The sequence below is a fragment of the Perca flavescens genome, chromosome 4 (genome assembly GCF_004354835.1).
Source record: "Perca flavescens isolate YP-PL-M2 chromosome 4, PFLA_1.0, whole genome shotgun sequence".
NCBI lineage: Eukaryota > Metazoa > Chordata > Actinopteri > Perciformes > Percidae > Perca > Perca flavescens.
In genome coordinates, this window is record NC_041334.1 from 27270876 (window position 1) to 27294905 (window position 24030).

Genomic DNA, 24030 nt, shown 5'->3' on the forward strand with positions numbered 1-24030 from the left:
AGTCACCGAAAGGATCAAGTTTGAGAAACTTTTTCCACAGGCAGCAAAGTGGTCAACCCGCTTCTTTGCTGTCTGCCCGTCAAAGACTTTCACACAGTACGATCAAAGTTCATCATATGTAAAAGAAATGGTTTGTTACAGTATCATTTAGTACTACAATGATTATTTGTGTATCCGCACTTACTTAAGGCTAAACCCAAGGACATGACAGACACCCATTATTACACACCAACCACATAATATTTGGATAAAAAAAAGGCAATTGTTAGTGTGTAGTAGAGTCAAGCAAGTGTTGATTCTGCCATGGTGTGCGACCAGCCATAGCACTGCAGTGGGAAACAATTTAGCACTAGACTTCTCACAAGGACTGTCAAACTGCCGGGGGGGGGGGCTTCACATACTGTGTTACACTGTAATCCGTAACAATGACCCAAAATATTATTTATCATCATGAAAAGACAACCTCTCTCGACAGGAGAACACAGTCTGTTTTAGCGCCACTGAAGCCATCAACATTCTGTAACCATGACAGCTTTAGGAAAAAAAAGAAAAAAAAAAAAAAAAAAAACATGATGATGAAAGGCCGTCTCGTCTTAAATACGTCTGATCCACAATAATAAACTGTTGAGAGAAAAAGGCAAAAAAAAAAAAGGCAAAAAAAAAAAAAAAAAAGAGATACACACTAAGGCCACAAGATTTTGTAAACCCCCGATAATCTCACAATGAGAGTATCTGTACAAACAACATAATGGGACTTCAAGTGGCCAACCTGTGCCATTTTAGACCAGAATCTATGGACAGAGCAAGGAGAGACACTTTTCTGTTACGTACTGGGGATCTCTGCGTATACAAACTGTGTACATACACAGCTGAACTTGCAATAACTCTCTGTTAAGTGTCGGAGGACGACTTGCCAAGGCTGCCATCCTGTGCCCTTTCCTGAGTCATCAGCACGTCACAGAACGTGAGATCCACAGGTGATACTCCTGTGACCCAGCCTCATGTCGTACACAGAGCCAGTCAACTGCAGGCTGCCCCTCTCATCATCCACTTCTTGGAAGTCCTGGTTTACAGTTATGAAGCGCGGTCTGATATTACTTTTTTTTTTTTAATAAACACACAAGTTACTCAGGTTTCCTTATGATTTCACTGAAACGATGGAAGAAGACCGTATTTGAACCCATTTCTAACGAGTTTGTTTTTGGCCCATTTTGTGCACAAAAAACACTCACCACTTAAGTCCCATAGTGAAACAATAATAAAACATTTTCAATTATTTACACAAAGTAATCAATAAAATTGTACCTCCTAAGTTGATAAAGTCAGGGAAATCCTATAGTTCAAATTATATTTCGACCAGATACTGCTGTCACTGAAATGTCGTAATGCTGAGCACTACGTAAGTGACAATGGCGAGCAGGATCTGTCCTCCATGAGATGTCACAGAGTGGTTTCCTTGCTTCACCTGGAAGGAAAGTTCAGTTTTATTAATTCTGACCTAAGTGAGAATCTTTTTGAGTCAAAATGGGCCATATGAGGAACAATTAGAAAGAAGCTCAAATACTTTTCTCTCACAACTTCATCCCATTTTGTTGCTAACACATCAGGATCAACAATACCCATTGCCCTTCCCGAGTACCACCAAATGCAGATATATTTGAACAATAAAAACCTTTTTTTTCAAAAATCAAATAGATTAAGTACAAAACAGGACCACTGTTCATCACAGAAAAGTCTCGTCTTTAACAAAAAACAGGAAGGTAAAGGAAACCGTAAAAAGTCAACAAAAGAAAAAAACACAAATGTCCCTCTGTCGTTAGTAATCCCAGGACTAGAGCTGCAAGATCAGTCTGTGCTAGAGCGTGGCGTCACTCAGCACAGAGCTGAGAAGAAGAAACCCTGTGGCTTGTCCCGGCTCGGCGGTGTTGTGGATGTACAGAAGGTGGAATGTCAAACCGCCAGTCGGCCTGGAGGGGGGTGCAGGGGACTCCAGGTTTGGGGTGCGGGCGGGGGTTCTTGGGGGTATGGGCGTGGTTCGCAGCACGGCTGGTTCTCTACTTTGGCTACGCCGCGACCCTGACACAACCGCCGATGCCGCAATAGCCGGTCTGTCCGTGAAAAGTTCTTAAAGCACACAAATTGGACATTAGTTAGTAATTTCAAGTAATTAGTGATTCAAGTAAGTGTGTGTGTGTGCGTGTCTTCATATTGCACATTTAAAAAGGTCCCATGACATGGTGCTCTTTGGAGGCTTTTATATAGACCTTAGTGGTCCCCTAATACTGTATCTGAAGTCTCTGTCCCAAAATTCAGCCTTGGTGCAGAATTACAGCCACTAGAGCCAGTCCCACAATGAGCTTTCCTTAATATGTGCCATTTCTCTGTGTGTGTGTGTGTGTGTGTGTGTGTGTGTGTGTGTGTGTGTGGGGGGGGGGGGTGGCCTTGACCAACTGCCACTTTGCTCGTTTGAAAGCCATGATGTCTCTCTCTAATGGGGGGGCCAAATTCTCTGGGTGGGAAAAGCAGAGAAAGGGGAGGTAACCTCTCTCCTTATGACCTCATAAGGAGAAGATTCCAGATCGGCCCATCTGAGCTTTCATTTTCTCAAAGGCAGAGCAGGATACCCAGGGCTCGGTTTACACCTATCGCCATTTCTAGCCACTCGGGGACCATAGGCAGGCTGGGGGAACACATTGTTAAAAAATCTCAAAGTGACATTTTCATGCCATGGGACCTTTAACACTTCCGAATGTGACACAAAGAATGAAAATCAAACATGAATACCATAAGTATAACATTTGGATAACTTTGCTTTGTTAACATTTGTGCATACCTGCTGGCACCGTTCACACTGGTAAGGCTTCTCCCCACTATGGACACGCTTGTGTCTCTCAAGGTGGTAGCGCTGGATAAACCTCATATCACACATGTCACAAGCAAATGGCTTCTCTCCTGAAAGAGCACACAAATACACAGTCAATGAATCTATTTTAGCGTCTCGTACAAACAAACTGTTTTCACATACTAATCTTTATTTGCAAACTATTTCCAACACTTAAAAAAAAGTTAAGGGGAAAATTGCCCTATCAGTAAATTTCAACAGTGTGGTTTCAGCACCTGAAAATTGGATATTCTTAAAAAGGCCTTGTCATCAACTCATTATGTGTAGATCAGAGTGGAATTTTGTGTTTTCATGGCCCAGATCTACGCAACATAGTGGCCCCAAAAACTGGGGCGAGTATTTTGAGGCTGGTTCAACATCCCATCAAATGACTTGACAATCCAAACTCGAGTTTGTTGTGACTCCGTTCTGTTGGAAGCGCCAGAGCCTCTCTCAGTAATAAGGGTACGGTAAAAGAACGCATACCCGTATGAGTGAGGCTGTGTCTCTCCAGGTGGTTACGCTGAATAAACCTCATGTCACACATGGAACAAGCATACGGCTTCACCCCTACACACACAGAGCAATACATTAGCCCTACCACCCACAAGTGCATGAAATACAACTTTCAAGCTCAAACTAGCACTATCGCTAAAATATTAACAGAGATAATAGCTAATTTCTTTGTATGTAATGTGCATTTAATTTTTTTTTTTTATTTGGAAAATATGTTGAAATATTCATACATGCAACTAAGATCATTATTTAAACTGAATAGAGTTAAGTCAGATTTTAACATAACGTGGAGTTAGACATGCCAGGTTTAAAGCAAAAACACCAAAATCTTGTCACATTTATTTAATGTATGCTTTGTCTGAATAAACATCAGTAGCACCCTCCCTTGACACTGCAACAACTATTTCAGCATCCTCTCACCTTAAAGCTATTAAGCCTTTATTTACAGCACAAAAATATGAACATATAATAAGCAGTAATGATTTAACATTTTGAGTTTGAATTTGAACCTGTTAATACTGGATGTTACGTTTCCTAAAAGACATCATCTACTTTTAAAGGGTAAACAAAGATTTATTTTTTCTCAAAAGACTTATGACGCAATCAAATGCTAACATAAATACAAAATGAGTAGTATTTAGGAGTACTCTTTCAGATTGATTTCTAGGTGACACAGCAGTACACAGAATGTTTTAGTAAGGTTAGGTTCCAAGAACCCATTCGGATTTAAAAGAACTGTGGATTTGTGGAGTTGTGCTTTTCAGTTATGCTTATTGACTTCTGAGAGCAAAGCTGTGAGCTATTGCACTTCTGTATCTATGACAAAAGACAGGATATTTATTTTCTCACCTTTCAACCAAAAATAAATCACTAAAACATTGAAAATATCAGCCCAAATGTGCTGGGAAGGTGTTTTTTTTTTCCTTTCAACATATTTTCTGATTCCTTACTTAATTGCTTGCTAAAAATTATGCTAAGAATTGCAACTAGAACTTAATAAGAACCTGAATTCACAACTGGAATTGTAGTCTGAATCATTTAAAAATGTAACCCTAGCTAAAAGACAACATACTCAATCCTTTGCATCCACATTATAGTTCTTGAATTGCCCTCCAGTATTACTGTGTACGTAGTACAAATTAATTCAAAAGGCAGATAAACAAAAAAAGCTTTTAGGATTGCTCAACAGTGAACTGAACCTAACCTAACACATTGTGTAAAAATCAAACACATGGGCCCATTTACACCTGGTATTAACATGTGATGGTCTCACTTGTCCCTAAATTGTGATCAATATATCAATATGCAAATTAGTTAGGCGGGCTTGTCATGATTTACTAGCTTTTACTACCATTTGTAGCTTTTGCTGGGTTTGCTTAAGCTAGCAGAAAGACAGCGAGTAAAGTGACCTTTTTAACTTGCTAGGTGGATTTTTTTTCTCAAGAATGTTGTCATGGTGTACAGATTGCATTTATGCCTGCGCCTAATGTATTAACATGCGTTTTTTCTTACAAAGACAACAAATCTAGCTCAACCGAGTTTTTAACACAAGAGATTTACACAAACCGCCAGCAATTCTGGAAGGCAATGTTTAATTTTTAGGTAAAGTATAGGTAATGTGAGATAAAGAGTAAATACTAGTAATTGAAATGTCCTACTAACCTGAGCACCTACATACCAAACATATGTTCTGACTATTTGTGTAACCACACAAAGGTAACCCTTATTTTAGCACTATAAAGAGTAAATGGTGATCTATAGTGTGAGAAGGGGCAGGTGCACGGACCCATACCCGTATGAGTGAGGCTGTGTCTCGCCAGGTGGTAGCGCTGAACAAACCTCATGTCACACATGGTGCAAGCAAAAGGTTTCACACCTAAATGCAGAGCATCAATATATTATTTTCACACAATCTATCAAATCAGTGCTGTATTTTAAAACATCCATTTACAATTGATGGGTTGTTAACCACTTTTCACTTGCTATGTGAAATTTTCCTAAAAAGAATGCATGTTCAGTTTTTGTTTTTTCTCCAAATCCAATAAAGAATACATCAAACTGTCAATCAAATTTCAAATCCACAACTAAACACATCACATGAGCTGATGATGTCACAGTCCTCTATTTATTTACTTAGATGTGGAGACTTGCTTTAAATGTTGCATTTACACACATAATGAAAGATAGATTGATCAAGACAAATGTACAACTGGTTACTTTTACAGAATAATAATAGTAATTGCTTGAGACAGCTGACCCGCTATCTAACGTAATGTAGTTACAGTCTAATCTCAGTGACATGGGTAAGGTGGGCGGACGCATACCCATATGAGTGAGGCTGTGTCTCGCCAGGTGGTAGCGCTGAAAAAACCTCTTTTCACACATGGTGCAAGCATAAGGTTTCACACCTAAATGCAAAGTAGCAATATTACAATACCTCAAATTCCATTATTTACGAATAAATACTTAAGGTATTGGTTATTAACCACACATTTGCCAATTCATGCAAAAACAAAAAATGTTTCCTTCAAGTAACACTTAATTTCCAACAAACAATAGGGCAACAATACAACTAACCATTTTAGCTAGATCACCAATCAAAATGATTTTTATTCTGCCAACTGTATTCTAAAGAATTACAATTACAGTCAGCACTGCAAGCAATGCCTTTACCTTTGTGTGCCTCATGTTTACAGCTTTTTGATTAAAGTCGGATTTAAATCACGCTAATGATTAACGGAGTATTTTGTTTTATCGGTCTCTTTAAAAGCACATTTCAATGCATACATTTTAAGCAATTGAGCATTTCACCACTAGTGATTGTGTCTATTACTGAAGAGCTGATGAAGTAAGATCATTTTCTGAAAAAAACTGTGGTAAGCAAAAAGGCAAACAATTTTAAAAGCACAGGATGGGGCCAAATGTGCTACTAAAATGAGACATCTGTGTTGAACCTGTTAACGCTGCTATTAGCACAATAAAGATTATGTGATAATGGCCTACAAAATGTGAGAAGGGCAGGTGCACTGACGCATACCCGTATGAGTGAGGCTGTGTCTCGCCAGGTGGTAACGCTGAACAAACCTCATGTCACACATGGTGCAAGCAAAAGGTTTCACACCTAAACGCAGAGCATTATGGTATTATTTTCAGACTTTATTTTTTTTGTGTTCACAATCCATCAATAAGCAATATACTTGAACTATCTATTCAGAATTGATGGGTTGTTAACCACTGTTTTTCAATTGTTTTGAAATGTCCTTTTTAGGAAATGAAATCAGGCTTTTCCTCCAAATCCAATAAAGAATATATCAAACTGTATGAACCAATTCTCAAATCCACAACTTAACACATCACATGAGCTGATGATGTTGCAGTCCTGTATTTCTTTACACATTAAGAGTTGCTTTAATGTTGCATAACACATAATGTAGGGTAGGCTTGATAAAGAAATTGTTTAAAAGAGTACTGATAACTACCTCAGATGGGTGACTCTGTATCTAACATAATTGCAGCCTAATCTCAGTGACATGGGTAAGGTGGGCGGACGCATACCCATATGAGTGAGGCTGTGTCTCGCCAGGTGGTAGCGCTGAAAAAACCTCTTGTCACACATGGTGCAAGCATAAGGTTTCACACCTAAATGCAAAGTAGCAATATTATATTACTTTGCCTCACTTTTCATTTTTTAAATTCAGGAATTAATATATACACTATTGGTTATTAACCACACAATTGCCAATTCATGCAAAAACACAAATATTTTCTTCAAAATGCTTTTATCCATTTCATAATTTTGTAGTTACCAACAGACATTACAAAAAAAAAAAAAAAAAAAAAAAAAAACTATTATTTGCGGTTATCCTGCTTAACTGATAATGTCTAACATCAACAGACTAGGAAACCTTGCTAAAACTTCATACTCAACATTGACATTTCCCTTATATGTAACAGGCGTATGTCTGAAGTGAGATAACAAAATTGAATGTCCACACTGATTTCTAACAGTAAATGTCATGGGCACGGTGCACGGACCCATACCCGTATGAGTGAGGCTGTGTCTCGCCAGGTGGTAACGCTGAAAAAACTTCATGTCACACATGGTGCAAGCATAAGGTTTCACACCTAAACGCAGAGCATCAAGAGAATTATTTTTGTGTCTCTGCCACCAGGATAAATAATATAAATCTGTAATCCTATTTTATAAACTTCTGGACTAAATTGATATCGGTGGTTAATAACCAATGTCATTTCTCTGAAATTACTGACAAAAAAAAAGGAACATTAGGCTATAATAAGATGCTCGTTTCAAATTACAAAATACCCAGAAAGGATCGAATACCCACTAACACAACACATGAGATGATGTCATCTGCCATTACACTTGAATAATTTGTGTATAAATACAGATATGAGACTAGATCAAGCATACAGGTTTGAAGCATCCTAATCTTGTGACTGGATTAAGATTGGCTGACGCATACCCATATGAGTGAGGCTGTGTCTTGCCAGGTGGTAGCGCTGAAAAAACCTCTTGTCACACATGGTGCAAGCGTACGGCTTCACCCCTATACACACAAAGTACCAACTTTAGCATAAAACACTCAACTGCCAAAAATAATCGACGTTAAACTTTACTAATTGCTTAGTAAAGTTTGGTTGCACTTATCAGCGCTTTGTTCACACTGGAAATTCCAGTATGCTTCAAATATCGGCTATTCCAATTGGAAATGACATTTTTACATGTGATTTAAGTTCAACTGTAACTGCTACTGGTCTCATGTGAAAATTTGAATTAAAAAAAATTGGGGGAATTTAAAGTATCCTGTGTAGAAAGCTAAATAAGCTAAACTTATTTTGAAACCTAAAAACCTACAAAATGACGATTAAATGTATGGAGGCGAAACCAAAGTCCCTAGTGGGCACATTTGAACTAACACAATAGCAAGATTTTCCACACGATGCCAATAGGTGCTTGAGTTTATATAATTTCAACAGACCGCATACAGATTTCTGGAATTGGATTGGTAACGTAAATACTTGAATTTTTGTGACGCTGATCACAGAGGTTAGACAATTTTAGGCAGTTGGTAAACAACTATGCATAACACATTAAGATTGGACAGTCGTTTGCAAAGCAGGTCTTACTTTAACTAAAAAACTGTTTTACATTAACGGAAAACTGCTCTGAAAACCATCATACAAAACTTAGCTTGTGATATAAGCAAAAATAAACAATTAACTCTGCTCTATCTTCAAATTTAAAAACTGTACTGTAAAAGCAGACTGACAGACAACGAAACTTAAATCTTCATAACAGAGGATGATATGGTATTTCCTCCCCGTCACTTTGAATGTGAAATGACATAATGATTAAGCTGGGTAAAATTAATAAGAATTTTAGCCTAAATATAAAGTCCCAGTTCTATCAACTGAAAGCCCACAGTGTTTTCCCGCTACAGGTCTACCCCCCCACTAGGCCACATTACAGCATACTCATTCAGAATGTGATAGCAATTTCGATCAAATGTTCCAAAATGAATTGAGCCGTTTATACTAGGAGCTACAGCCACCTATCTGGTTCCTGTTTCTTTAGTTGCACAAATGCAGAAATCTATAATTGATCAGCTCTATGTTTTCCTGCAGGTGCCTGCAGCTGCTTCAAGGTAGGCGCCTTCCTTGACCCAGTTTTTACAGGTCTTGCCATTTTTGAATTCTAGATGATACACTTCTTTGGCACAGTTTGACCTTTCCTCACACAACTTTAATGTGTATTAATAATGCGACTATCGCCTTTTAAGACGAGGGAATGGACTTTTCTATTCTAATTGACTTATCAAAAAGAGATCATAATGTGCAGTGATGTCCATAACTCTGCAAGCCACAGACAATATAGGAAATATAATAGGAAATATTTTCAAATGCCCTTTCTTAGCCATTAGGCATTTCATGCATTTATGAGAATCTGGTTTTTAAAAAAAAAAAAAAAAGTCAATCAATATTTTAACCTGTCTATATTTTCACAAGACCGATCCAGCTTTTGGACTGATTGTGAAGTCCATGCTGCATCAAGTCAAAGTAGAATAAAAATATTTGAAAAAGGAATCCTCTCAGTAATGTAATTTTATTTTGGTTGCACACATCTAGGATTTAAACACAATTCAGTTTTAAGCAAAATAGTGGACTAAAACTACAAACCAAACAGTGTTGGCATTTTTGCTACAGGGTCATCATGTCATTTCATATACATAGTATGGGAAGAGGTTCTGTAATGCAGGTGCTTATAAAGCTCTTTGTAGATGCTGTATGAAACATTAGCACTTGTCAATGCAGCGACAGAAAGCAATACAAACTCGAGTTTGAAGCAGCCATGTAAACATTAATGTGGAGTGCATGCATGACTAAAGTCAGAAAAAGAGACGGTCAAGATTTAAAAAAATGAGAACATACCCGTATGAGTAAGACTGTGTCTCTCCAGTTGGTAACGTTGTATAAACCTCATGTCACACATGGTACAAGCATACGGCTTCACCCCTAAACAGAGCACAAGGATGTTAGATGCATTACAATGCACTGATGAAGTTCATGAACAACAATATTTAAAAAAGGACATAATAAAATGCTTTCAGCTTCCATTGCATGCTTAATTACAGAAAAAAAATCCATCAGAGACATTACACGAAAAAGAGTTTAAGAACCTGCAGACATCAAGAGCTAAGGTGCATCACCAAGGCCTTACATGTTGCAGTTTGGACCAGCTTGAGTCATTCTGTCATCCTGCAAACAAACTGTTGATGGTGGTGAAAAAGCCATTTTACATTTCATGTTGAAGCTTTTTTAAGTTAGCCCATGTTTACGATGCACCATTTCACTATTCCGTGAGGGCAAACATTCTTGTATTTGCCTAATAAAAATATTAAGAAACATAGCCTCTTTCTCTTGATATTTTAGATTGATGCTGCATTTAAAATACTTTTTAGTGTAATGTGCCTTTCATTGGATATGCAACATAGTACTCAACAATACACATGCAATAGTACCATTACAGTGTTAATCAGAATACAAGGTAACTGACAGAGAGTCACTTTTTCAGTGGACAGTTTTCCAACAAAGCCTACAAATTCTATTAAACATTTTTTAGAAAGGGAAATTAATTTATTAACAATGGCATAATTATGGTATTGTATATAGAGGGACTTATCAATAAAAACGTGTAGGTTGTTTATATGAAAGGTTTCAAAGTGAAAGGGGAACAAATAATTCAAGCATACCAGTATGAGTGAGGCTGTGTCTTGCCAAATGGTAACGCTGGAAGAACCTCATGTCACACATGGAGCAAGCGTATGGCTTCACCCCTAAACGCATACAGTACCAAACTTTAGAAAAGTGTTCTCATGAACCATGTAAACAAAAATAGGTCATCTTACATACACTACTCAATGTTATGTCATTACAAGGTCTCATTTATTTTCTTGGCCAACTAGTCTCTATACATACCAGACATAAAATGTGTCATGACAATTCGAAAAGCAGTTAGCAAATACAATAAGTACACCAGAAAACATCTACTAGTGCTTAAACTTTAACCTTTCATAATCAGGAATTATATCAAATATCTACAAACCCTGATACTGTCAAGTGAAAGGGATAAATTAAACCAATACCCGTATGGGTGAGAGTGTGTCTTGCCAGGTGGTATCTCTGGAAAAATCTCATATCACACATGGAGCAAGCATATGGCTTCACCCCTGCACACACAGAGCAAATATTTTGTAAAAAACACAAGAAACTGAAAAGGACACACTCACTTAAATTAGCTTTCCAGACATGTCACAAGCAGTAGCACCAGTATGATGCAACACTAAATGCATTCAGCTAACATTTTCTAATCTGTCGACATGCGAGTCAAAGGGACCTCAAAGAAAATGTCTTATTGCTTAACTCAGTGCAGTTTTTCAATGCCGACATGCATTGCAAATTCAAAAAAGACTTGACGCAAGTCAAGGTGTAATTTACAGGCACTGCAGTTAAGTACCAATAGAGTTAACTTGGGAAAGCCTGTCCAAAAAAAGAGCCCTAAAGGGGTAAGGCAAAAACTGAAATGCACTCCTCCAGCATGCCCCAATAGTTAAAATGGCTGGATGCTTGTTATTATAAATACCAGACTAAAGTCATTCTATAAACAAAAGGACAGACAAGCTTCAGTAAACTGGGTATTTGGGCTGTAATGTAGCAAAGAAGGGCAAACCCATACCCGTGTGAGTGAGGCTGTGCCTTGCCAAGTGGTAGCGTTGGAAAAATCTCATGTCACACATGGAGCAAGCGTATGGCTTCACCCCTATACAGATAAAAAGTATGTAATTATAAGCTAGAAACAGAAAAAAATAAGTCATAACCATCAACTCTTCCCTTAGAATGACTCTTCTATTGCTTCTACACATTATAACATCAGCCTGAGAAACAAATGCTTGTTTTGCAGTACATGGTTATGCGTTTTGAGACCATGTGTGGGTCATTTCAATCAAACAATCTTTAAAAAATTAGGAGTAATGAAGACATTACTGCACAGAACAAAGTAGAGCATTCAGCAGGGGAAAAGCTGAAGTTGTGTACATTTAGGTGTCCAACTGTATGCATGTATTTACATCAATAGCTAAAAATGGTAGGTTTTATATTTTACCATACATGTCTGGATACATCATGTTATTGAATATGTGAATATTTGAAACTGGTAGTCATTTTAGACCCTTAATCTCTGTTTACACTGCTATGAATTGAAAAGTTAAGGCACTTCTAAAACACCACTACCTAATTAGCTACGGTAAGCGGATGCATACCAGTATGAGTGAGGCTGTGTCTTGCCAGATGGTAACGTTGGAAGAACCTCATGTCACACATGGAGCAAGCGTACGGCTTCACCCCTATATACACAAAGTATCAACATATTAGCTAAGACGTTCCTTAAGCATCAAGGGGAAGCATCATTCACAGGCATTAAATCTCTAGAGCCTGGCAGACATTACACATTCCAATCAAGTTTCATGCCAATGGATGATTTGTTTTACTTCTAATTAGTAAAAGTGTCCTCTGAGAATCTATACATAATCTGGAGTACAATATAAAAAAAAAAAAGCAGCAACAGTATATAAGCCAAGCAAATTTAAAACAAGACACGCGAGTCAGCAGCAAGATAGCTAAGAAACATCTAAGACGGTGATCATACTGGCCAGCTGAAGCCGAACCATCAGCACACTTCTCCACCATTCACTATTACGAGTGTCGACATGTTTTAGCATTGTGGTAAGCATGTTTGTTGCAACTTGAAATCGGTTTAGCATCTATATAGGCACATTAATTCAATTTATGGTGGCGTGACAGTGTTTGTTGCTTTGAAGTGTTACAAGCTTGCTTCTTTTCTAGCTCTCATGAGCTGCCTCAACTTCCAAAAGCTTCCAATCTGATCTCCACCAAAAATTTACAGCAGAAGCACTTGTATAAGCAACTGTGCTACTATACAATACAAATATTAATTTAAAAAGCCAGGCAATTACAGCTAAGACACATGAGTTGTGTAGCCATTAATCTTCATGTAAATTAAGTGTGGACATCAAAGGACTATTCCCATAATATACCATGGCCTAAGTTAACCAGCTACTTTAATATGGCTCAGGCAGGAGGGCATTAACTCAAACTGTTACACAGTGCAAAAATATTAACTGAAAATAATCAATTTATTTCCAAATTCTAACTTTCTAGTAAAGCCATGAACAACCAGATTCCCCAAATGACTGAATAAGATAGTCTCCTGAAAAATGTTGTGCATCCACAAAGTTACATTTTTGTCCTAAATACATTGTGACAAATCAGCCCCATATCTTATACTGTGGCAATGACATACATGCATGCATGACCCCGGTAATAGTTGACTAACTAACGTATACTACTATGTACAGTGTATAAACATCTAGATGCATGTCTTCAGCTCTGCTAGCACAATAAGCACCAGTCCTCAGATAATAAAAAAAAAAAAAAATATATATAATTTTATTTTGTTGAGCAGCAATGGTACAAGAGGGATAAGTACACTTTGAGGGGTCCACAGGAGCTATTTTTAGTTCATGTCAGGTGTTTACTTACATCTATTCATACAGTGCATTACAATAAATGCCATTAAATGGCCAATTTTGGACATCATCAACAGCAAGCCATTCTGTGTGAGGGAGGTGTTGATTCAACCCTGCAGTAATTCAACTGCAGATGGACTGCAAAAGAGTTTTAAATATTTTGTCCACCCATTTCAACAAAATATGTATACCATTCTTAACAGTAGGATTTATTGCAGGGCTTTTTGTATTAGATTGGATTATACTGTATATGTATTACTATTTTTATGGGTTGCGGTTACTATTTCGCTTATAGTTCAGTGTACTAGATATTTTTTACTCTGAACAGATTAGGATCGCTCAATATTGGGTAAGGAATAACCTTTTTATAATATGCCAAATGTAATACTACAGGACTGTTTAAACATTCTGTTGCACTTAAAAAGGTCAACATATCAGTCCAATATATAAAGGTCACTGTTGGATGCTTCACTGAAGAGGTTTTCCTGATTAACTCCTAAAAGGTTGTTTTGGGTCTGCAGGTTTGCTTATATGTTGTTTGTAGGGTTGTTCAGACTGTGTATGTTTTTGTTCGCACGCTTCTCTTTAATGAGAAATATTTATCTCAATAAGACTACCCGATTAAAGAAAGTTTCTTAACTTGAACTGGGTACGGTAAATGGACGCATACCCGTATGAGTGAGTCTGTGTCTCTCCAGGTGGTAACGCTGGAAAAACCTCATGTCACACATGGAACAAGCGTACGGCTTCACCCCTACACACACAGAGCATAACATTATTAGCTATTCAGTCTATTAAATAAGCGAAAATGTGCAAAAGAAAAATCAGAAAATGTATTATGTGGAAAACAAAGAACAGATGCAGTATTGCCACAAACAGCAACTGCTTACTCAAGCTACTGGGTCAATATTAGTTTACCATTGATGCATTTCTTTTGGTGAATGCTGTGGCAGTAGTCACCGACTTTGAAAAACGATTAGGTTGGAAGTTGACTTACCCACAGTGCATACTTCTTAAACAATGAAAAACAAAGAATTGTGTGAAAGGGTGCAACGCAAATATCACACTATGCAAATGTTTTAAACTAAAGTCCTCAATTTTCAGTTTATATAAACAATTAAGAACATAGTCCTTTGATGTCCATGCAGTTACTTTCACTAAGTAATAATTACATACTGAAATTTCTAAAACAAATAAATCTTGCATGTTTTTTGCGGCCTGTGCTTTGAGGCTTTCACACTAGGGTCCACAAGTTTGAGTCCACTATCAAAAAGTCTTGTTTACAGTTTGTTGTGATCATTGTGTACTATAATTGATACAATGTTTTTCTCAGTTGTTTCAATAATATCTTATTTAGTAGTGATGCAAGACATGCATACAGAAAAGTCACAAAAATCTGAACATTCAAAAAGGAGCACAATTATTATTGCATAGTGAGAATTACTTTGGTTTTTCAACAGAGAATACCATAGGTTGACAAAATGATATGGTCGCCTTACTAGTGCTTTAACATTGAGTTTTAACCATGACATACTTTCATTTAATTTTCATTCAACATTGTTTGAATGTTGTTTTGTTTTAAAACAAGTGGTTCTCAGGTAGTAAAACTGTGGAACTGGGAATGACTGTGTTCCAATACAAGTCGAAAAACCAAGATGGACGCCGCAAGGAACCCTTTTGTTGTGCTTGCTCTACCAGCAAATCTATTTCTAGCCAGGTCAACCATACCAGTTGATGCATTACGCTGTATTTTGCACGTACAAACACCGCAGCAACACGTCCACAGAAAGAAGTAGGACAGTACTGTGTACGACGATTTAATGAGACACAAATTAGACAGAAATGATAACAGTATATTAATATAGCTTGATGCCATCTTGGATTTAATGTCTGGGTCCGCTCCTGAACTGAAAGGAACTGCACACTGGAAAGATTTTCTAAAGTCAAATCATCCCAACCAAGATGTGGCAGACTTTAAGAATAAAGCTACCACCAGTAGGCTTCAACACAAGTGCTTGTTGGATGGTCGAAGAGCGTGGGGAGTCAGATGTGATCTGTTATACTTGTGACCACGGCCAGCTGTAATCTAGCATTGCCTAAAAGTGCATTGTGAAATGTTGATCTGCACAAGGTGTTTACAGAGCATGCAGCAGACTAGCGGGATTATTAGCCTGGGTTGAGTAGTTACTCTTTAAAGTGACTACACCGTGTGAAGACCAGTGTATCAAGCTGACATCTCTACAGGACCCAACAGCATTTCTATGAAAACCACAAATTCAAATGAACAAAGAACCTCCTATTTGACTCGTTAAAAACAATTTAACGACAACAGGTCAAGCCAAACAAAGTCAAAGCATCACAGATGAAATGCGGATGAAAGTTTTTTTTTTTTTTTTTTTTTTTTTTTTTACAGACGAATCAAAGTTTCAATTTGCAAAAAGAGTTTATGATGGTCACAAGAGAGGCTAATTTCTCCCTCCACAGACACCAGAGCTCTTAGCACTTAGAATTCTGGAGAAAAGGAGGAATTTGCCTCAAACATCTCTTGGATACTCTAAAATAATATGGATTCTCAAATCCTGCAAACATTTCTACTGATGCCAGTCAAAATGTATGGTATAATGGACATCCGAAAAAGAACATTTTGAAACAACAGTTTTTTATAGTGGACTCAGGACTATTGGACCGTACTGTTATTACACTGCCTTATGTACATTTTTCCTGGTGTTGGGGGGAGGGGGGAAAGGGGTGGCTTTGTTGGAAATTACTGTCCACAGACAAAATTAACCCTGAGCATCTGTCCATTGATTCAAGTGACAGTCTACAGATGTAGTCTGATTTATGTAATATGGGTACGGTTAAAGGACGCATACCCGTGTGAATGAGGCTGTGTCTCTCCAGGTGGTAACGCTGAATAAACCTCATGTCACATACGGCACAAGCATACGGCTTCTCCCCTAAACCGAAGAGCACCAATTTTAGTCAAAGTCCCCACAGATACCACCAGTTAGCTGTGAGGCAAAATCTAGTACCAAACAAGGTTTTTAAGCAGGCCATTGCAAAACCTTACAGTTGCTGCACACTCCTAGATTCATTGCAACTCAAACTTTCAGGGCCTCTTTCAACAAATGATTCATCTAATCAGGCATTAAAAGCTGTTTTGGCTTAACTGTAAACCTGAGTTGTTCTAAGCATGACCCCTACCTGTATGAATGAGGATGTGTCTCTTCAGGTGGTATCCACTTCTAAATGCTCCGTAACAGTGATCACAAATAAAGTTTTTCTGCACTTTGGATGATGGACCATTCTCATCTCCACCTGTGCCCTAATGAGGACAGCAAAAATAATGGTTCAACATTTGTTTCAAATGCCTGTTTAACAGTGCACTAAGAATACAAACAGATCCAGTGCATTTTACCACAAACACAATGGTATAGTTAAACTGTCAAACATACCCACCCACAACTGGTCAGAACTTGATGAAAACCTAAAATTCCTGTGAAATTTCAATATCTGTAAGGCCTAAGATTTATATTAACTCTAAAGACTTTGCACGAATTACTATTTTTTCCATGTACACTTTTTAAATGGCTTAAGATTTCTAAAACCCCAATCATCTTTAGTATGTAAGTATGTTTTTTTTTCTTAACTACATGTGATTAACATTTGAATTGACAAATACCATGCAAAACCTTCTAATGGCCTAATGCCCTCATGTTACTGCTCCCCCTGTTATGCACACAACTGCAGTTATTGTGCTCTGCTCCACTCTGCTCCCCTCCCCCTCTTTCCTCTCTAGAGATCCTCCACCCCCTCCACATCTTCCCTGAACTCCTCCCCCCACCCCCACCCAAACAAAATGTGCTCACATGAACGCTCAAGTGAGGCACACTTGAATAAAGTTAGAGTTTTACAAAAACGTGTGCACACAGCTAACTTTGCATTTTTTGTAATGAGGAAAAATGAAAATGGAGAGACCCTTCCCTATTTAGCCACTACAGCCACTGACCTTCCCTCCCCTTCCTTCTTGTTCTCTCACTTTGCAGGGCGTAACTGATTTCCTGTTCTTTTTTTTCTGCTGCATGTCCTCGTTGGCCCTCATCTCCTTCTCATCCAGCAGGCGGGGAGCTTGGAATTCACCTTCCTTCCGGATAAGCTACAGAGCCAGAAAAAGTCAATTATTTCCTGAGTTCAGACCTCTAACCTTTAAAAACAGAACATCTGAACGTGACTAAAATGAAGTGATTCCAGTGGCCAGCTGAAGAAGCCAGTGTTAAATAGTGTGGGTTTGTAAATTTTGCTTCACAATTTAATTTAATTTTTTAAATAATTTCTGATGGAGGAATAATCATATACTGTGCTGTCTAGAGCAAGGTTATGTACATCTGAAACTAATCAAAATTTTAATAAACAAAAACTAAAGTCAACAGGATTGTAGAGCTTCTAAAGATGTAACTACTTGCCCCTACGGGCCGGCTACATTGCATGCACAACGTATGCGGAGAGGATGCTCCAACACTACTCTTCCACTATAATCAATGAAACTGGCGACACCGGGCACCAGAGTAGCAAGTAAGTGGTGCGTATGCGCCACGGAGATTGGCTCTACAAGCGTAAAAATAGGACAGTCTTCTATTTATATTTTTTACACGAGGCGTTGCAGCCCTTTTACACAGAAATGGATCATAAAGTTGCTATATTTCTTTTAAATTAAACTACCAATATACAGGAAATGACTTAATGACTGTCAATGAGCGTATTGGCAGTTTTGTTTTGAGAGTTTCTGCTTTTATTTATTTTTCCCCCTCATCTGCGTCCTTGGATAACAGCGGACAGCAGATTGACATTTCACAGCGCTGTGCCGGCTCCAAAGACTGAAGAAACAACAATCCCAAAGCAAAAGCTCACTGTCTCACCTGTGACTCACACAATCCTACGCCATGTGTGCACTGCAGGTGTAGCCTGTAGTTACGATACATTCCATGGCACATCCGCTCAACGAACGGTCTGCATATGTTACGCATGCAGTGTAGCCAAAGTGTTATGTATAACCTTTTTACTTTTTTCCTTCAATGCCACACTGAAATTTTTCATAAAGATTATAAGTTTACACACTTCACAATATTAAAAGCATAACAAATAACCCCAATTTCCACTCTACATTTCCGAAGTGGGTCCTAACCAGGGGTGGACAGCTCATTCCGGATGGGAGGATCATATGGCTCTGGGGAGCACGATCAGGTCCCTCTCTCTGCGGTGGTCCATGGCCAAGTGGAGCCATCATTTTTTTGGGCGGAGCGGCCATGGAGCTGGCCTGCATCAGGGCCATGCTGGAGAGGACAGCCTCGCAGCCAAGCAGCCCCGCCTGCAAAGAAAAATAATTAAGATTAACAGTTTACCAACTATGTCAAACATTTTAAAACAGTCTGCAAAAACATTTGCCAAGCTAGTCATCAACGACAACATCCTGAGTGACACAAAACTGCAAGGAAAGTTATTTGTAACCACTTTGGTGTTCTCAAAACAAACCCATTTCATATGGTCGCGGACTGAGCTGCTGGGCAGATGTGACATTGCTGTGGTGTATGTGAGCGCAGGGACAGGGGTGGGGACAAGGTCATCCAGAGATCCGTCAGTCAGGATGGTCGGGCTGGTGGGAAGCCACACCCACCTCACTCATCTAGCATTTAAACTGAGGAAGAGGAGGATGTGGATGAAACAGACAAGCATTAAATGACAACAGCATCACTCGCTGAATTGTAACACTCCTCCTACTGCACAAGTTTTTACAATTGTAATTAATTTTTTTTTTTACAAAATTTGATTTATTTTGTATATTCAATTTCATATATGCTTTTCAGTTTTATAGCGTGACCTGTTGCCTTTTGGGACAGTGTTGTTGTTTTTTTTTTAAACGATAGTAAAAGTGGATATACAATAGTATACCAACGTTGCCGGTGGACAAAATGCTCTGTACCCAGCAAGAGGGTTTTGTGTGTCTTTGACACTTGCATCGTCTGTGATGTATCCTTGTGTATTTGGGTTTTTTCCGCTGTACCAAACTCGCCCCCAAACCAGGGTATAAACCAAACCATGAGTTCTGTGTACCGTTACAACCCTACTGATAACATTTTGCTGTATCACTACTGTGTTTTGTGGAGCTCACCAATATTTGAAAGGGGTAGCTGTTGTAAAAACTATACATATCCCATTCTGAATACATGACCATGGAAGCAGATAAAAGCACAAGCAAACGTTGCTTTCAGTAAATTAATAAGTGGAAACAAAAAGCACATTTATTCTTACAAATCTGGCATCAGTTTGGATCTAGGACCTGTTATAGATACCAAACACTAACCACCCCCCACTAGTTACCTAGCTACCACTAGTCCTAATTCAAATTTCTCCACTTGTTTGCACAGCAGTAAACTGCATATTGACAATCCAACCACAAAGCACACCTGAATGTTCTGGGTATAAATTAAGTAGTATAGTAGGTTAGTTTGTACTTGTTTGTATGACATGAGGGTCAACACGTTGAAATGTAATGACAAGAGGCGACTACACAGAAACATAAGAAAACGGATGAATCTGGAGGAAATATCTCTACAGCCATTGCTAGACAATTTTTAGTATAAAATATTCTTAAATCTAAGATCTTTTGGCACGTTAAGATATCAAACTTATGCATTAAAAAAATCATATATAAAGTCATAAGAATAGAAAAGGATTAGCTTTGAAAGAATATAGAATATGGCAAAGAGTAGTTGACTAAAAAAGTAAATAATGCAAGGGGAGGAGTTATAATTTGATAAATGCTGTGAGCACTCATTCCATAAAGAAATTATTACATCTTTTACCATGTAACGTACAGTACAACTTTGGAAGCAACGTGTTAAATCTCCTATAGCCAATTATTCTGTTTAGCTTAATGGAAACACATATTGAGAGTAAAAGCCTAGTACCTTCGTAAGATATCTAGGAGAAGTGCTTGTAATTCCACATTTACTGTGGAAAGGGAATGCAAAAGCTAACATGTATTAACTGGGCTGTAAAATATAACAGTAACGTTATTTATTTATATATATATATATATATATATATATATATATATATATATATATATATATATATATAAGCACGGTCTGCACCCATGCTAATGGGTAAGCGTACATTTTGGTTGGGTTTTAACAAGTATGATAAGAGGAGACCATCAGTTTAACACGTTACTCAAACAAACACTGCTCTGTCTTGTGAAGGCTTTTTAACGTTTTGGCTCGGTTTGTTCTTTTCTCCAACGGTGGCACAAGTTAACGGGAACGCTTGTGTTCCATCATATAGGTAGGTTAACGATAGGCAGAGATATACTTAACGCTACGGTGCAATTAACTAGCTAGCTAACGCTGCTAAGAAAATAGACAACTAGCTTAGCGCTAACATTGGCTAACGCTAATTAAAAGACTTCAAAGCCACGTCGTATAGTTAGCTAGATTGCATTGGCTGCTGTGTTGGTTGCAAGCAAAGGAAATGCCTATAACATAATGTTGCTTTCAACATAAAAATGTATGTATTTTTTAGCACCGACTGATCTGGCCTTCGCACTACCACCCTAACCGTACGTTAGTTTTGCTGATGTTGAACAAGCTGGCTAACATCAGCTAACGTTAGCTGCTCGCTGGCGCCCTCGCCCACTGAAATGTTAGTAACGTTAATGAAACATTTGTTTTAGCCCGCCTGTTCATCGGTTTGATTCCGTAGCATATGAGTGTATCTATCGTGTATACTGGATCAATACATCTTTTCACTATGATAATACTAGAAGACAAAAGCTCAACTGTTTCAAGACAAGATTGAGCGATAAAGACATTCGTGATGGCCGTCGTTGCAGTGACTCCCCCCTCCCGATGATTAAGCTAACGTTTGTTAGCCTGCTAGCAATGGCCAACATTGACGCTGTAATATTAGGTTAATCCTTTTGCTGCCATCTCCGAGCGTGGATGTTCACAAATGAAAGCAAAGACCATTGAATGCACAGCCAAAATACACCGAGCACCGAAGAAAAAAATTAGAAATATGTAACTACCTTTCAGCTTCACTCGCCCGACGTTTTCAAGACCGTCTAGTTTACAAACACAGGAAACGCCACAGGATGTAACCCCCTCTCTCTCCCCCACACAGCAGCAAAGCTTTCTCAAGCGAAGAGAAAAGGGTCATCTTCTTTGACCAGCTCCCAGTGACAGAGAGCGTTGGTTTAAGTGCGGACAAAATCTGTTTGTTAATGCATTTTTATATCGTTGGAAGATCTTACGCCTTTAAATGTTGTTGTGGGGTAGCTTGCGTGTCTGTAGCAGATTCAGACGACGACTGAAAAGACGCAGATAACAAGGAAGGAGTGGACACTAAAATGACAGAAAATAGGGATATGCAGACATATTGTGGTAGTTTTGGCGGCTCAATCCGCGGCCCCTTTGCCCTGGTTGTCTGAAGTGCCCCTCGGGCCAAATTAAAAAATATTATTAATACAATATGACTGCTATTATTGCCCTCGCTGAATCTTTTAATCTTAAAAGCTCTTTAATATTATGATAGCTCCTCCCAAACTGGCTTTAAACGGAGGGTGACGTCATCGTCAGACATAGGCCTATTGATAAATATCTATGCAGTATTGGTTTATTTTATGCGAGTTAGCTGCACTATGCTCTTTTTCTTTTTGTGCGTAGCCTATAGGGTTGCACCTGAAACTAATCAGGTATTGGGTTAGGGTTAGGCTATATCTATAATTGCAAGTCAGTTCATCATATGGAAACATCATGATCTTATATCCTTAACGCTGCAATAGGCTTCTTGAATGTATATTTTATAATAATAATAATAATAATAATAATAATAATAATACATTTTATTTATATAGTGCTTTTCATGGTACTCAAAGACACTTCACAGTAAAAACCAGCACATATATCACATTAAAAACAGATAAGCAATAAAACCAACACATAAAACAAGCATATTAGAAGCAATTAAAAACAATAAAACCAGTAACTATCAGGTGAGAAATGTAAGACTATTGTATGTGGAAAGCTAATCTGAAGAGGTGTGTTTTGATTAGTGTTGTGAATGTGTCCAGGTCAGTACAGTCACTGATCTGTATGGGTAGGGAGTTCCAGCGGGAGGGGGCTGCAATGGGGAAAGCTGTCACCCCAGGTACGGTGCGTCAAGTAACATTAAAGGTCCAATATATTTACTGTAATAAATCCCCAAATTACCCCAATGCCTCATTAGATATTAAGGAAACATGATAAGTTTAAATACTATATTTTCTGACAACGATGCTAATGCCAGTATTTTCTCCTTTTTAAATTTCCATTCCGTGACGGAATTGTGTTGTTATCAACTGCCCAGTTTGACTGCCAGGCTGGGTTGCCAGATATACCTTTAAAAACGTAAACCCAGCTCGCTACAGCTGTAACATTAGCACAGCTATGGAAGCAGCCTGGCAACCTCTGTGAACTTCGAGTCTGGGAAAGAGGGGGTGGGGGAGACAACTCTCTCCGGTATTTTAAATGTGTACTGCAGTAACAATTTTAAACACTAGCTCAGTATTACATATCACACCTTTAAAATATGGCCACGTTAGAAGTAAATTATGATTTTGTCCTCATAAAATTCCACGAGATGTTATAGGTCAGCATTTCAACAATCCATTGGTTTATGTAAATAGTCAGAACACTGTAGCTATAGCCGACTGAAAAATAATATGAGTGATTTTGTGTTCTTTGCATTTCAATATCATTTTTAGGAACAAGAAAAGAAAAACTTTGATTGATTGCTGGCCAATAATTGAAGTCTAATAATGGACAATTATTACAAATGTCAAAAATATGTAAAAATAGGTTAATAGCTCTACCATGTAATATAACAAGCCTTATTAGTCATTTTCCAGTTTAAAAATAACATCAATGATTTTTTTGAGTAAAATTAAATATGTTTTGTCATATGTTGTGTATGAATCTCTATGTTTAGGCATGAAACTAAAGGTATTGTTTCACTAGGTTATGTAGAAAACTGGACATACGTGTGTTCCTTTGGTTGGCTGTGAGATAGTGAAACCTTGATTCTCACTGAGTTCTTCAAATTAAAGCCATGATCTCCCTTCTTATGACACCACTCCACTGGCCTTATTTATATTAGACAAATATAATGCAAACATCTTCTGCACCATGCACAGTGACAACCTATTTGTATTCCCATTTACAATGAATAATGCAAGATCTCACAAAGGTACTGTTTGACATGCTATTGTTCTGCAGGCACTGGGCTACATTGTCACCTTTGCTTTCAGGACATTACAATTTTTGTAAATTTTGGAATGAAAGGTGCTATATAAATTCAGTTTAAATATTGTTGCCATTATTAGTAGCTTAGTATAGTTATAGTAGGCCTATAGTAGTGAATTATAACATTTCCCTTCATTTACCCTAAACCAACGAGAGCGATGCTCAACCAAAC

General features: G+C 38.0%; 1 protein-coding gene across 18 annotated transcripts; it reads right to left on the minus strand.

Annotated features, from left to right (window-relative positions):
• Nucleotides 1–845: 845 nt before the first annotated feature.
• Nucleotides 846–22069, minus strand: znf740a (zinc finger protein 740a). 18 transcript variants are annotated; one of them, XM_028574891.1, is made up of 21 exons: nucleotides 21605–22067; nucleotides 19051–19213; nucleotides 18704–18886; nucleotides 17531–17677; nucleotides 16726–16846; nucleotides 16395–16478; nucleotides 14192–14275; nucleotides 12235–12318; nucleotides 11652–11735; nucleotides 11062–11145; nucleotides 10669–10752; nucleotides 9848–9931; nucleotides 7882–7965; nucleotides 7439–7522; nucleotides 6953–7036; nucleotides 6435–6518; nucleotides 5722–5805; nucleotides 5190–5273; nucleotides 3368–3451; nucleotides 2834–2952; nucleotides 846–2124 (listed from the first exon to the last, which is right to left on the minus strand). In XM_028574891.1, the coding sequence occupies exons 2-21, from the start codon at nucleotides 19093–19095 to the stop codon at nucleotides 1951–1953; spliced, it is 1965 nt and encodes a 654-aa protein (XP_028430692.1). In that variant the 5' UTR covers nucleotides 19096–19213; nucleotides 21605–22067; the 3' UTR covers nucleotides 846–1950. The 18 variants fall into 18 exon arrangements, with proteins under 18 accessions (XP_028430692.1, XP_028430693.1, XP_028430691.1 ...); XM_028574892.1 differs by having other exon boundaries at nucleotides 17561–17677; nucleotides 18683–18886; XM_028574890.1 differs by having other exon boundaries at nucleotides 18683–18886.
• Nucleotides 22070–24030: the final 1961 nt, after the last annotated feature.